This window comes from Rattus norvegicus, chromosome 15 (assembly GCF_036323735.1).
Source record: "Rattus norvegicus strain BN/NHsdMcwi chromosome 15, GRCr8, whole genome shotgun sequence".
Taxonomy (NCBI): Eukaryota; Metazoa; Chordata; class Mammalia; order Rodentia; family Muridae; genus Rattus; species Rattus norvegicus.
In genome coordinates this window covers 106,370,733-106,386,168 of record NC_086033.1, presented here as the reverse complement: position 1 = coordinate 106,386,168, position 15,436 = coordinate 106,370,733, and the positions used below count along the sequence as shown (strand labels likewise).

General features: G+C 45.0%; 2 protein-coding genes across 20 annotated transcripts in view; one reads left to right on the top strand and one right to left on the bottom strand.

Moving 5' to 3' along the window:
• The window catches only part of Ggact (gamma-glutamylamine cyclotransferase), a 30,726-nt gene extending 20,481 nt beyond the window's left edge, over positions 1 to 10,245 (top strand). For all 13 annotated transcript variants that reach the window (XM_063274178.1, XM_006252520.5, XM_063274176.1 and 10 more), the window contains 2 exons: positions 1,187 to 1,243; positions 9,284 to 10,245. In XM_063274178.1, coding sequence (XP_063130248.1) covers positions 1,212 to 1,243; positions 9,284 to 9,746 — 495 coding nt within the window. In that variant the 5' untranslated portion in view covers positions 1,187 to 1,211 and the 3' untranslated portion in view covers positions 9,747 to 10,245. The remainder of the gene's footprint in view (positions 1 to 1,186; positions 1,244 to 9,283) is intronic.
• A 1,015-nt stretch (positions 10,246 to 11,260) lies between these two features.
• Pcca (propionyl-CoA carboxylase subunit alpha) overlaps positions 11,261 to 15,436 on the bottom strand; it is a 340,323-nt gene continuing 336,147 nt past the window's right edge. For 4 of the 7 annotated variants that reach the window (XM_063274647.1, XM_063274648.1, XM_063274650.1 and 1 more), the window contains one exon: positions 11,261 to 14,113. In XM_063274647.1, coding sequence (XP_063130717.1) covers positions 13,952 to 14,113 — 162 coding nt within the window. In that variant the 3' untranslated portion in view covers positions 11,261 to 13,951. The remainder of the gene's footprint in view (positions 14,114 to 15,436) is intronic. The other 3 variants (XM_063274649.1, XM_039093664.2, NM_019330.2) reach the window with 1 other exon arrangement.

The window sequence follows — 15,436 nt, the reverse complement described above, 5'->3', positions numbered from 1 at the left end:
ACAGCACAGGAGTTCCTGGTTCTGGAATGTTTCCTCTGCAGTCAGTGGAAAGGGGTAGACGCATCTGGCCAGAGGCAGAGCTCCGTGTCTCCTGTATATGGCCACTTGTTTCTGTCACAGTCTTGACAACTGGGAGGTTGCTAGTGGTTTTGACTTATCATGTAGAGAAATTGAAGTGACGATATTCAGACCTTTCTAACACGCCTTGTACTACTAAATTGTTTGGCTCACCTGATGGTGTGTTGTAAGTATGGACTGAACATGTTCAATAGTTGTGATGTAGACCACTTTAATAAAGTCCAAAATCCTGCCTTTTACACTCTTGCCACCAGGTGGCTAGGGGAAAAACCGATGAGAACCAGTCCAGCAAAGGACTTGGAATCATTTTCAGTTCTGCTTCGGTGATGAGATATGAAACTGGATGGACTGTCCTAGAGGAAAGCACACTGCTGCGTGACAGCATAGTGCCCTGCCAGATGCACGTTCCTATTGTGTTTTGTTTTTTAAATATTGACAATGATAACTAGCCAGGTTTTGCTGAGCTAAAGTGTTTGGAGACACTGAGCCTGTTCTACCTTTGGGCTGACTTCTGGATAGATATATTATTCCAGCCTATAGCAAAGTTTGACATAAAGGTTCTGCTTTGGACTCTTCAATTCTAATCAGGAGCACCTCAGTCCTGACACTGTAAGCCTCCCATCTGCTCCTCACTGTATCTGTGATATCATCCACACCGACACTGCATAAATCTACTCGGTACAGGCTCTGGAGCTCCCAGCAAAACTGAGCTGAGCAACCATGTGTGGCTGTCTAGACTGTACGTGTGTGGTAAGGCGAGGGAATTGGGCTTATTTCTACAGGATACATCTGTTAAGAGTGAAGACAGAAGCATATGGCACCGACCCTGCTTCCCTCAGTGTTTGCAAAGAAAAAGGCAGGCCTTCCACAGGCATGAAACCTTACCCGGCCCTTGGCTCAAACCTTGTGCTTACCCAGCCCCTCTTGTGCATCTAGCTGCTCTTTGGGTCTTTAATTTATTCACTTTGACAAGTAACCTCTTGGTCATACAACAGTTCACTCTCAACTTGCTTTTCTGATTCAAAGCGAACATGAGTGCCTTAATCCTCTAATGGGAATTAATTGCTTGTTTCAGTGCTTAACTCTGATCCTTTCTCAATCCCCACAGGGACAAGTTGCTTCCTGAAGGATCCATGTGTATTGTTCAAAACACAATCAGAAAAAGGTAATGATGTTTTTCTCTGAGAAAAGCCAAAAATGCACAGCATTCGTTTTGTGCTGCATAAATAGTATTCTCAAACTGATTTTATGTTATCAAGGGATTGCTTAACCAAATGCTTCTGAGAAAAAGCCGAGCTTTCTTTTACAGAAATAAGTTATTGTTTTCTTTAGAAGAAAGTTGCTGTGTTCTACAGTTTAAATAGAAAACCCCTGTCCCCTTCCTGAGACTGCTTCTTGGTTCTGAAACCATTGCTTGATAAGGCTTGGATCCTCTTCCATCAACACGTTTACTGTAACATTCTCAAGGGCTTATTGAGAACCCTCCATAAGCATTTGGAGGAGGAGGAGCTCGGGTAGAGACCTAGAGAAATGGGAGGGAAGGTCAGGAGCAAGAGAAATCCAAAGTATGGCATCAGTTGCTTATGACTGGTCAGTGGTCAGTAGAAAGAAGCTCATTGGTAAATATGATGAACCCAGTTTTTAAGTGGAGAAAACAGAAGCTTAAACTTAAAATCCTTCTCTAAATTCTAGTTGTTTTGAGTTGACTGATTTAGGTCCGCTGCCATGCTGTCCTGCACTTTACACTACCTGGCTCTATATCATGAAATGCTATGGTTATTCCGAGTACCTGATGCCCACTGGGGAGACTGGCTCCACATTGTGTCTGAGTCAGGAGAACACTCGTCCTTCAGTGTTGTGGGTCAGGCTTACTTAGGGCTATCGGCATTTACCAAGACAAATGGCCATCTTTGTTTTGTGCTTTCTGCCTTACTATAGTAAGTTCATACATTTTTATAATACTAACTTAATCCAGTGTCCTGGAAAGAACTAGCATTGCACAGTGTGGGTAGGAAGGAGCAAATTGAAGACAAAATTAAGCATGACTCTCAGCAGCAACTGCCTTTGTCACAGCGGCCATCCCTAGGGTCCAGAACATCAGAGCAAGGTTCTCCTCCTACCCCTGTTAAACACCACAGACTTCTGAGGACTCTCCGCTCAGATCCCAGGCCCAGTTTTTGAATTGGTCATTTGTTTTGAATTCTTTACTTTTTGATTCCTGCATATATTACTGATATTAATCTTGTCAGATGTATACCTGGCAAAGATTCTCTCCCATTCTGTGTCCTTCCTCTGTTGACTGTTTCTTTAGTTGCACAAAAGGTTTTTTTTGGTTTTATGAAGTGTCAGTTGTTGGCCTTAGTTCTTGGCAAATGGAATTGCATTCAGAAAGTCCTTTCCTACACCTGATTCGGTTGGTCCCTAATTTGGAGAACTGTTTTGGGAAGGATTAGGAGGTGTGGCTTTGTTGGAGGTGTGTCACTGGGGATGAGCTTTGAAGTTTCAAAAGCCCATGCCAGTTGGGGATTTAGCTCAGTGGTAGAGCGCTTGCTAAAGCGCAAGGCCCTGGGTTCAGTCCTCAGCTCCAAAAAAAAAAAAAAAAAAAAAAGCAAGCCCATGCCAAACTTTCTCTACCTCCAACTTGTGAATAAGATGTAAACTCTTGAGTTATTGCTCCAGCCAGTGCCTGCCTGCCTGCCACCGTGTTCCCCACAAAGGTGGTTTTGAACTAACACCTCGGAAACTGTATGTAAGTCCCCAGATGCTTTCATTTATAAACTGTCTTGGTCATGGTGTCTTGTCACAGCTATAGAACAGTAACTAAGACACATGTCTATTGGAGAAAGTACCAGATTGAAATCACCTACTACTAGTGGGTTCATGTTAATCTGTGTCTTTAAATCCCACTGGTAGATTTTTTTTTTTTAATGATATTGGGCATCCCCTGAATTTGGTGCATATAGGTTTAGGATGGTAATGTCATCTTAGTTAAATATATATATATATATATATATATATATATATATATATATGTATATATATATATATGAAGTGTCCTTCTTTATCTCTTCTGATTAATCTATTTTGTCAGATATTAGATTAGTAATACCTACTAGACTTCTGGCCCAGCCTGATTGGAGTACTACTCTAAATCAGTGCCTATCTTTAAAACTAAGATGTGTTTCTTATAGACAATAGATTTTGATTGGAAATTGAGGCATTGATATTTAAAGTTATTACTGGTGTGTGTGTGTGTGTGTGTGTGTGTGTACGTACTGCAGTTACTGTTATTGATGTGTGGTGGCGGTCTCAGTGATACTGTGTGTTTTAATAATTACGGTTTTTATTTCTCTCTACAGTCTGTTATGCTTATTCCTCTCTTTAGCCCAAAGTATTGCTTCATTTTCCTTAAGTTTTGGTTTGTTGGGTACGAATTCTTTTTAGGATGCTTATATTGTGAAGTTTGACTTTCTCCTATGTGGCAGATAGTTTTGCTATCTACACCAATCTAGGTACGGGTCCTGGTCTTTATTTTATGTGTGGGTGCTGTATCTGCATGTACACCTGCATTCCAGAAGAGGGCGTTAGATCCCATTATGTATGACTTAGGAGCGCAGTCAGTGCTCTAGACTGCTGAGTCCTCTCTCCAGCACCTATACCACTACCCCCTACCCTCTTCATGGTCTCGTAGGACTCGGAATGCATTGCTTCTGGCTTCCAGACTTTCCATTGAGTAATCAGCTGTTACTCTAAGGGCTTTTCTCTTGAAGCTTTTATTATACTTTCTCGGTGTGTATGTGTAGTGTTTTAACTATGGTATACTATAGAGATTTTCTTTTCTGGTCTTGTCTATTTAGTGTTCTGTATGGATGTATCTTTCCTTAGTTTGGGGAAGATTTTTCTATGATCTTGTTTTGAAGGTCTGGTCCTTAACTTAGAATTCTTCTCCCTCGTCTGTGCTTATAATTCAAAAGTTGGTTTCTTTCAGTGGTGCCCTGGATTTCCTTATGGTCTTTCTTGTGATTTTAATTTTTCTTTATTTTGTTTAGATCCTCTACTTTACATTGTGTCCTAATATATTTTTGCTTGCTTTATTCTACTTGTAAGACTTGTTGAGTTACTGGGTTTTACAACTCCAACTGCATTTCAACTTCAGTGTGTCTATCTCCTGTCTCCTTATTGGATTACATTCTCGAGCCCGGGATTGTCTTCCTCATTTCTCTCACCTTTATGCTTGTGTTTCCTCGGGCTTCACTAGGCTTATTCTCCTTAATTTCACTGAGCTGCTTCTTTGTGTCTCTGAATTTCTTGAATTCCTTGATTAAGTTTATGACTGTCCTTTTAAATTCTGAGTCCTGGCTTCATCTAAGTAATTCTTACTGGCAGTCATTGGCAGACATTTACAGGATGGGTAGGTAGCTCTGGTTTGATCGTTTGTAGTTTGGCATGTGGACATCTTTCATTAGTTCAGAGTCTGATATGGACAATGGAGGTTGGGTTAGGAAAGAGACTGTGGATGGACTGGACCTAGAATTTGGAAATGGCTTTGGTGGGATGAAGGCAGATAGACAGAAGAGACTAAGGTGGTGACAAAATGTGCCTCTTTGACCTAGCCTAGAGTCTGGGGGTATATCTGGCTGGGTAGAAAGTTGGGTGTGATATGGAGATGTAGGTAGGGTGGTTCCAGGCAGAACCCTAAAGATCGACTGTAGTATAGATAGAAGACAAAGCCTGGGCACTGGTAGACGTGGCACTTGGGCTAGCTCAGCGTGACTTAACCTGGCTAGACCCTGGAGTGGTGGACCCAGCTGGGTGGAAAGATTGTAGGCAGAGATGGAAATGGAGGGACCTGTGGTTGGTGGCAAGCAGGGTGGTTCCTGACCAGGAATAGGTTGCAATGTAGGCAACGGTAGCAAGACTAGACCCAGAGCACAGGCTATGGGACCTAGGTTAGATCTGGTGGGTTGTGGTGAGGTTTCATGAAACTCACTGGGCTAGATTCCGGAAAAGAATGTGAGAGATCTGGCTGGGTAGGAAGGTTGCACATGGTATAGAAGGGTGGTGGCAGGTAGGCTGGAGCTGGGCTAGACACTCAACATATATTAAAAAATATATATCAAACAAAAAACCTACAAAGCACAAAGTTGTCACAATCAAAATAGTGTTAGTAGCCTAAAAACAAACATAATAGTCAAATGGACTAGGAGAGAGGGCCTAGGAAACAGATCCTAGCATGTATAGTTAACAAAAGTCCCCACATACACAAATGCCCAATAACATACATGCAAAGATGCTGAATGTCACTAATGCTTGAGGACACCAGATCAGACCCATAGTGAAATATTACCTCATACTCATGCAGATGGCCACCATCCAGAAGCAACCAGTGTTGGCACAGAAGTAGGGTTGGAACCTGTGCTTTCTTGGTGGTAATGTAAAAGGTACCCAGAACACAGAAAACAGTTACCATGCAAACCTCCTGCCTCGGGGTCTGTATACACAAACGTAATGGAGTGACTGCACATCCATGTTCACAGGAGCATCGACAGCAGCCATTCCATGCCCATCAACAGATAAAGATAAGAAAACTGGGTAGTCTGTATGGTGAAATATTATTTAGCTTTAAAAAGAAAATATGACATACACACACACAAACACAATCAATCTGATTGAGCCCTGAAAACACTACCTAAGCCAGCCATAAAAGACAGTGTTGTTGACCTTCGAGTATGCAAGGTGGATATGGGACCTTCAATCTCACTGTTGCCTCAGCAGCAGAAGTGAGTCTCTCTATGCTCTCACCCTCTCCCTGTCTTTAGCCTTCTCTCTGATGCTCTCTGGTCTGCTTATTGGTACCCCAGAACACACTTGAGTCACCTGTTCTAGAGCAGAACCTCTCACCATGTTCCACACACAAACTGCCTTCCCCATCACTTCCTGTCACACATCAGCCCTCTTGAAGGAGAATGTGTCTTTGTACATTCTTTACAGTGGACAGGGAAGAACAGACCCCTTTGTCCTGGCTGTCTCCCAAGATTCCGTTTACTGTGGTTTAGACATGGTTTGAGCATCCTCCAAGAGTCTGTGTTGAAATGTAATTCCAGTATAAAGTAGTAAGAGGGTAGAAAATTGTTTTGTGATGCTGGGATTAGATCCACGGCCTCATGCACGCTAGGCAAGAGGAGGGTTGAAGCAGCATGTATGATCTATGGGATGGTGTATGGTTTAAGGGATTGTGTATGATCTAAGGGGTAGAGCTTTGGGAGGTGACTGAGGGTTGTGTAAGGTCTCCACGGCATTAAATACTGTTTGTTTATAAGAAGAGGCAAGGAGACCACCACATATATATGCCCTCTTTATGATGCCCTGCACCCCCTCCTCAGGAATCTGCCTCTAATAAGACCATTGCTAGGTCTGGGACCTGGAACTTACAGAAATTAAACGAGAAAAAAACAATCATTTCATTACGTTATATAAAATGGACTAGTATATCCCTTCAGTGATAGCAAGAGAAAGTAGGCAATGAGAGTCTGAAGACAGAAAACAACTGAATGGTGACTTTAGCAGCCAGCTCTACCAGATCCTAAATTTCTACAGTGAGGCCCAGGAGACATGAGCTGGTGCTCTGGACATGTGATTAGGGTAGGAAGGCCATGGGATCTATACAAAGAACAGAGACAGACCCACCCCAACTCTCTCAAACTGAGCAGAAGACAGGTTCCTTCTAACGTGGGTCCAGGGAGGATGGCAATAGCACTCTGAAAGCAGATTGAAGGAAACTCCACTTGTCTGTGGATTGCCCACCTCCCAAATACACACTTGCCCTAGAGCCAGCCAACTGCAAAAATCCATCCCTGCCCCTCCCATCGTAGTCCCACTTCCAGAGAGGGTCAGTTTTTACTAGAAAAGGCCTGACGTGGGAAGAAAATCTCTGAGAGAAACACAGATACCATTAAAAGAAAAGAGGTAAGGAAAAGGACCTGGTGCTGTATCCACAGCAGAGTTAGAAGCAAAAGGAGGCCAGGAAAATGCTTGGAACACAGATAAGTGGAATGGGACAATAAAGACTGAGATGAAGGAGAAAGGGACAGCGGAGGCAGAGGAAGTGAGGGTACCAAGTCCCCAGTTACCATGGCAATGAAGTTCAGGCTGGAATTCCCAGAGAGGGAATGCAGACTCTACTTGAGCCCTGTCCGCATTACTTTTCAGAAGCCAAGGGCCTAAGAGCCTCAGTTCAAGCAAAAAGCAGAGCTTGGTCATCCCTGTTAGAACCTGGGAACCTGGAAGACAGTGAAAGCACACCTCAACCCAGTCAAGACAATGTCCCTCAATTCCCTTCCTGCCATACTGTACACCAAGAGGGAGAGGATTTGTAAGCTCTGAGGAGTCCACCAAAGAAGGGACATCCTGATGGCTTGCAGAAAAGGTGAGGCTGTGTTACCTCTACAAAGCTTGACCAGGAGGCCCAAAACACCCAGAGCAATTTTAAGTTCCAACAAAAATAAGAGCATCCTTGAGGAAAGCATTCCTGTCCTGTGTACCTTAGTGTAGCCTGCACAGCCCCAGTGCAGACATTAAACACAGTGGACATAAATGGTGCCAGGTCCTTCAGGAAGACGGGAGGTCAGGTAGAAGGGAACATATTAAATATGGAATGATAAATACATACTTACAGACACAAAGGCTGCTCAGTGTACAAACCCATGATTCACCCCGGTGGGAGCAGAGCAAGTGTTCTATGTCACTAGCTCATGTTTCCTGTACCTGCCCTGAGAACTCACCTTCCCAAAGCCCCACATGTTGGCATCAGGCACTGCTGTAGGGCAGTGGAGCATAGACAGCTCCTGTGTTTCCATCCTTAAGCCACATAGGTCACTTAGTGATTTAAGTCTGTAGCCCAGACTTAGGCAAATTTTAGTTCTACACAGAGCCAAGGTTCCTGCTGTGGATCACCATGAATTGTCCTTACCCTCTAAGATCTTGGGAAAGAAAGCTATGTCCCACAGGTGCTGTGAAGTGTTGCTGGGTCTTAAGTGTTGGAACAGGAATGTAAATATGTTGCTGAAACCTTGGTTTGCCCCAGAAGTGGGGATTCAGGTTGTTACTTAAATGTATTTGCTTCTCCTTGTTCATAATATCTGTTCTGGGGACTTCAAAGTTCCTTAAAAGACTGAAAGCTAATTGTGTCAGAAGGTAGCCAGGCTGCAGGTGTTGGTGCCTGATTGGGATATTCCTGTGTGACAGGCAAGTCTCTTCTTAGGCTGAGTACCTAAGTGTAGCTGGGCTGTCAAGGGTGGTGTCCTGGGTAGCCGCACACTCAGGTGTACATGTTCTTGGAAGTTGCCATAGGATCCTGATAGTGACTTGACTTCCACAGGGACAGAGCAGTGAGCTGAAAGGTTTATGTCAGTCATGTGTCAGGCCTGTGTTCCTGAAGCAGAAGGCTGTGATTGAAACCGCAGTAGCCAGCTGAAAAAGCTTTGTTTTGCTTTCTTGTTTTTCTCCAGCCCCATTATGACCCCATGACCCCACCTGAGATGCTCAGGAGCCGTCACCATATGTGGGCTGTGCTTGAGGTCTCTGTGACCTCAAGTCTCTGAGTCTGCCCTAGTGGGGCAGAGTGGCTGACCCGCCTGCTCTTCTTACCTTAGCATTGCAGCTCAGGCTGTTTGCTGGGTGTGTTGGTATTCTAATGTCAGCTACTCAGAAAGCTGAGACAGGAGGATCACTTGAGCTCAGACCTACGTGATCTTACAAACACATGGAAGATCTTCCCACCACACAATGATGTTTACCATGCTAGGGAGTGCTCTTCCTACAAGGTTATAGAGATCCATTTTCTTGAGCCTCCCAAGTGCTGGGATTAAAGGTGTATGTCACCACATCTTGCTCCCCCAGCCCAGATTTTTAAAGTCACTAATATGTACTCTTCTCTCTAGGCTTGGGATTTTTCTTGGCTTGAAAGAGGCCTAGTGCCTCTTTCAGTTTCTTAAATAGCTAGAGAAAGCATGTCATGATGTGAACACGAGCTTCTAGGTGCCATAACAAAGTTTAACCAAAACACTTTGGCTTCTCTTTCTTATGAGCTTGGCCAGCATTGGAAGGACTATGACGGTATTACCCTCAAGTCCAGAGGCTGCCCCCAGGAGACTCTTCACCTGCTCATGTGCCTACTCTCTCTCCTCCTACGCTCTCTCCTCCACAGTGCCTGCAGCCAGATGGCCCACATCTTCGTGTATGGCACCCTGAAGCGGGGCCAGCCCAACCACAAAGTCATGCTGGACCAGTCACATGGCTTAGCCACCTTCCGAGGCCGAGGCTGCACAGTTGAGTCCTTCCCACTGGTGATTGCGGGCGAGCACAACATACCTTGGCTGCTGCACCTGCCAGGCAAGGGCCATTGCGTGGCAGGTGAAATCTATGAGGTGGATGAGCAGATGTTGCGCTTCCTGGATGACTTCGAAGGCTGCCCCAGCATGTACCAGCGTACAGCCCTGCAGGTGCGGGTGCTGGAGTGGGAGGGTGCTGGAGGCCCTGGGGACAGTGTTCAGTGCTTCGTGTACAGTACAGCCACCTATGCACCCGAGTGGCTGTTTCTTCCCTACCATAAAAACTATGATTCTGAGGGCCCACACGGGCTCCGCTACAACCCCCGGGAAAACAGATGAAGGGCTAGTGCCCCAAATGCCAACAGGGTGGAGGGAATTTGGTAGCTGCCTGGCATAAGCAGAGCTCTCCCAGTTCAACTATAAAACTATGTTTGTCATATACGCTAATCTGATGTTACTTAATTCTGCTTCCGTCTTTAGTGGAGGAGCTTGCATGTACTAGATGAAAAACACTCTAGGCTGAGTCCCCTAAACGGCAGTTACAGAGTACCTGGTGCTCCACACTGCTTTTTTTTTTTTTTTTTAATTTGCTTTGCTCTAACCTGAACATGGAATCTTTTGAGACTAAAAGGACTGGGCTGCAGTTGCATCTGAACAGTTTAACATATTGATTCCCATATATAGAACCTAGAAAGAAGTGGTAAGAGATGCTGATTTTGATCGAATCAGTGTAAAAACATCAAGAAAAGCATGTTGTACCTAAACTATGTGCTCCATCCACCCCCACCTGCATTTTCTAAATCACACATAAACTATTAAAATGGCCATTAAAATAAAAGTTTGTTGTTGCTGTTTGGTCCTTCTTTTGGTGTACTTACTTGGTAGAAAGTGTTTTTCATTCTCATTCAGCAAAGTCAGGAGCACCGACTTGCTGGGAGATGACACAGCTGAGCCCTCAGACTTTATGTCGTTGATAGGTGCCCAGCTCTCGGCAGTTTAGCCCGTCTCTGCCACCTGAAGGTGCAGCCCTTGGGGGAGAGCCTTTCAGAAGAACCAACACATTAGTAATTTGTTCCTCAGGCCTGACAGAAGGCTTTGCTTCCAAATACAAACAGCACTTAAAATAATGTTAGGAAGACACGAAGTACCAATTACCATCTACCGCCATCTGATCATCTGTCAGCATAGATGCAAGTTGCACATGACTCTGTTTCTGCCTCCCAGTGAAGTAGAAAATGGATTCCAAGAATTGCAGAACCAAGTGCAGCTGCTGGCTGAGCACCCTGGCGCTCCACTCAGAGCTTACTCACCCTTCAGCGTAATGGTGGACTGATCACTAACTGCAACTGGCACAGACGCATGGCTTATTTTTAGCCCCTTTTTCTTAATTGGAAACTTGCTTCACAAAATAGAGGGGCAAATATGGGTATCAGTTGATGGGCTGGCAGCCCCGCACACAGCAGTGAGAAAAAGGGACTGGGACAACACATTTGTCCTTGGACCAGCACAGGAGGCACCTTGTCTGCAGACCCCAAAATGGTGATCTGACTCTTCAACCATCCATGTGACATCGATGTAGACGCACACCACAGGGGGTTTCCAGAACCTTCATCTGTGCTACCTGCTCTAAGGAAGTCATGAGTAAGGAGCCCCAGGAACTCATCCTGAATGATGGAAGGAAGGAAGGTTATCAGATTATAAAATGGCAAAAGCTAATAAAATTGGAAGCAGAGAAGGAATTTATATAAATTTTTAAAGAATCACAATGAAATGCTAATATTTACAGTCAATTGGCACAGCCCGTCGCCTTTGTGTATATTGTCTTCATTCAGGAAAAAAAGGGCAAACTAATATTTAGACAAATGCTTGGTTTTATTGATTTAATTTTGACACTGGGAAATCTCAGCAGAAGTACAAATCATATATACAAGTATTTATATCAATAAAAATTCCCATTGGTGATTTTTTTGGCAGAGTGTCGGTTTTGCCTCTTCTGAGGAATAAATACGATGCTGTAGAACCTGCTGCACAGAGTGCTCCTGTAAACGCCTGAGCAAATTGAGGGTTAGAGAATAATGGAAATGCTAATTAAAGCAGTGAGCAGTGGTGACTGAAGGGCTACAAGTACTTCATTCCAGCTCCACGAGCAGGTCTCCTTCACCAACTGTGTCTCCAGCTTTGCAGTGCACCAGTTTCACCTTGAATTAAAGTACTTGGGTAAGAGCAAGAAAGAGAAATGGGAACCAAGAGAGGCAGTCACCTCAATCTCTCATGAGAAGTAAGTAGCCTTAGGCCCAGAAACCGAGGTCACCCCTCTGCTCGCACGTCTCTGTGAGGAGCCTGTACGGGGACCCTGCAGAGCCCGCCCCTCTCTTCTGTCACTTCTGTCCAGCCAGCCCGAGAAGACTTAGGGAGCTGAGGCTATGGATTGCTTACGGGCCTCTAGGCCTGGGTCACAACGTCCTGAGACCTAATACGGTTATGTTGGTGACTGATGCATTCCATTCCTGCCTCCTCCTGTGGTTTTGAGACTAGAATGTGAACTTAATGTCATGGTAAAAATCAAACAGCTTCACAACAATCCAAACATGTACCAATTGGAGAGAATCTCCTAGCCTGACCTTGTTCTCCTCTTCTGAACATAGCCCTGTCTTCTCCAGATTTTTGTGCAGGTTTAGAAAGAACAGGCAGAAGACTAGAGGACATAAGTCATTTCTCTCCTTGGAAATAGTTGCTTAAGCCATGAACAAACAGTGGGTTTGACCTAACTAGCCATATGAGTATTAAGGGAATAAAAGTCCCAGGAATTGTTCAGGTTGCTGAACAGGCCTGTGCCCAAGTCCCCCCACTGTAAGCAGAAGGAACAGACTTTTGTCTTAAACTTGAGCCCAGAGCTCCTAAGAGCAGTATAAAGCTATTCGAATAGTACTCAAAGGCCCTGATGGGCAGGTGCTATCGAGAGTGAAGTGGATGTTGGTATGTGCTAGGTGTTTAATGATAGCCTGCTGACTGTGCCTGTGGATCTGTTCCCATCCTGAGCACTTCCTCTGGGAAGAAAAACGACCGTTCCGAGGAAGAACTACTAGCTCCAGACACAGACAGGGCCACTCCTTTGTCTTACTGGGTTGAAATCCAGAGCTTATTTTATGGGCCAGGACTGGAATAAATGGACAGGAGGGATTGAGTGAGCTGAGGTCCAACAGCATTCCTGCAAGCAGTTCTGGGCTGAGGATGCGGGAGCAGCCAGGCCACTCCTACGGTGACCCAACAGAAAGCAAATAAGGCGTCCAGCTTTTATTGGGCTCCATGCTGCCTCGCAAATTAATAGTGTGCTAAGTCAGCACCTTAGCCCAGCCACAAGGGCCCTTGGCCTGACTACACATCTATTCTTGGTCCCCATGAGGTGGGCAAGTTCTCACCATGACACTAGTGCAGCATTTGCAAAAGCAAGTGAAATGAGTTTTAAATAAACTATAGCTCACATTTTTTGTGTCCATATTTTTGGGAGCTCATTACTTAACTGCTTTCACCTCCTTGAGCATGAGACCCCAGATTCAGCTTAGAAAGGGTTAAGACCCTGGACACCATTCTACCATGTCAAAGCTCTCAGATGCCACATGGCTAATGACCCTGGCAGATGATTCTACACTGTCAGAGCCCTCAGACACTAGATGGCTATCTTCAATCTGAGGCCATTCAATCTACAGAGGGGCCTGTGATTTTCCCTTGAGGAGCAGGTAGGCAAACTCTAGGCCTTCTGAAACTTCATCTTGTTGATGTTGACTTTTAGGGTTAGGTTTAGGGTTAGAATGAACCACAAGATAGTCAGAGGCTGACTTGATTGTAACTGACATCTCTCTCAACTCAATGTTCCCAAAAAGTGGCCACAGTGCAGACCACAGCATAGGACACAGCCAGCCTCTGCTGCTGTCCTCACCTGCTGGTCACGGTCTACTATGTAGATACTCCTCAAATCAATCAAAACAATCCTTTGGGAGGGGGATATATATATATATATATTGATATATATTAATATATATAATATCTATTAATGATGGCATCTCTTTAGTCACAGGAAAAATAGCAAAGTAGCTTTTCTGTTTTCTTTAAGGAAAAGTTTCAATCTAAACAAATTCTAGTCCTGATTCCCTCTCTCTTTCTCCCTGAAACATTAAATCCCCTGCATGTATGTGGGTCTTCAGCTCCTCCATCTACAACTGAATTGTTCCCTTTGAGGGGAAGTTATCTTGCGTTACATTAATTTTCGCAATCTGTAAAACCATTTCCTGCTGTGTCACCTAAGTCTCAGGTAACTAAGTGCCACGGAGACAGATGTAAACATTAAACATTAAAGACCCCTTCATCTGAAAGACATTAACATGGCGAGGAAATACGCTTTGGCTACCTGAACACGACATGGAGACCCCCTTCCTGGAAGGACTGCTCTCCAGGAGGCAGACACACTGACAGAGTGGAACTCTCCAGTTCCAGTGTCCTTCCCAGGAAAGGGGGGACATGGGGCAGAATCACCTTTGTATTCAATTTCAGGACACCCACCCATGTCTCAAAGGTGGAGAGCCTATGTCCATCACAGGCTGGAATAGGCTAGTAGGAATCTGGGGACATACCTTGCCCATTTTACCAGCTGTCATACTGTTCTGCATTTTCATAGCTTCAATCACACAGATTTCCTGACCTTCTGCTACCTGGAAAATATGTTAAAAAGAGATGTTTTAGGAACATTCCAATTTTATAGTAAAAGTCCAAGAGTGAAGTCATTGACAGCACATCTTTGTCAAATGTGCCGATTGGTCATGGAAACACCAGCAACCTCTGAGGGCTTCCACTCCAGTGCGTCTTAGGAGCCAGCAGAGAAAGGCCATTCACTCAGTTCTCAATAGAAAAGCCCATATTGGAAGATCACTAGACTAGTCTCTGGGGCTTCCTGGGGCCCTGGGAGTTGGCAGAGGTGAGCAAAAACAGTGCTTTCATATCTCTACCATATCCTCAACAGGCAGATACCTAAGGAGCAAGGGACTCACTAGTGCTTATGGGTATTCAGGGCAAAGGGTGTGGCTACCAAAGGGTAATGGTTTCTTTTTGGGATGATTAGAAATGTATAGTTGTGTAGTAATCACACAACTACGCACAGACACCACCAACAACTTGACTGCTTTAAAGGGACAAAGTGAACCAATGGGAATTAGAATTCAGTAATTTACTAAAAGACAGCACATGTCTACCTTTATCTAGTCAAGTCTACAAGACATGTAAGCACTAACCCTGAAGTGGCTTCTGGGAGTAACCTCCTACTCAGGAATGGTTTCTCCAGCCATACCCAGTCCTTGCAGAAGGCCTGAGAGTTCTTCGGGTACCTGCTCAAGCCTGTGTTCTGATGCTTGCCTTGCCTCTGGCTGTAGGAGAGATCCAGGCTGAGCAGGCTCATACCCACAGGATTAATCTGGGACTTCTATCCTGGAGTCAGCTGGGACTAAAAACCACATTACTTATTCCTTCTTCTCTGGCCTTAATGGTTAAGCACCAAGGAGCTGGGCCTGGATTTCTTTCTCTGTTTTGTGAGAAAGTGCCTCTTGCTCTATGAAGTGGTAGGCTGAAGGCTCCATGGGGTGCTGCTGGTATGGTGGCTGGGGCTCCTGGACAGTCGCACTGCTGTGGCTGTGCTGGCCAATGCCACAGAAGGGCCTGGAGAATGTTCTTTCCTGCCATCCCCAAATGATCTCCAAGTCCCCTCGGCTCCCTGTGTGGCACAAGCTGTCTTGCTGGCAGCGTGAGTACCGCAGCCCTGTGCATTCCTTCCTCTGCTGTTCAGGTGGTGGGCTGTGTTTTCCTGGCACAGGAATATAGGAAGAGAGGAGATGCCAAGGCTTCTGGTTCTGGCACCAAGGAGAGGCACTGCTGACAAGCAGGCTTGGAGCACAGTGCTCACGGCCGCTCTTGACTCATTTCACCTGGCATCTGCAGTACAGGCACAGAGAAGAAACACCTCAAAAGGACAGTTCTTCAAACTG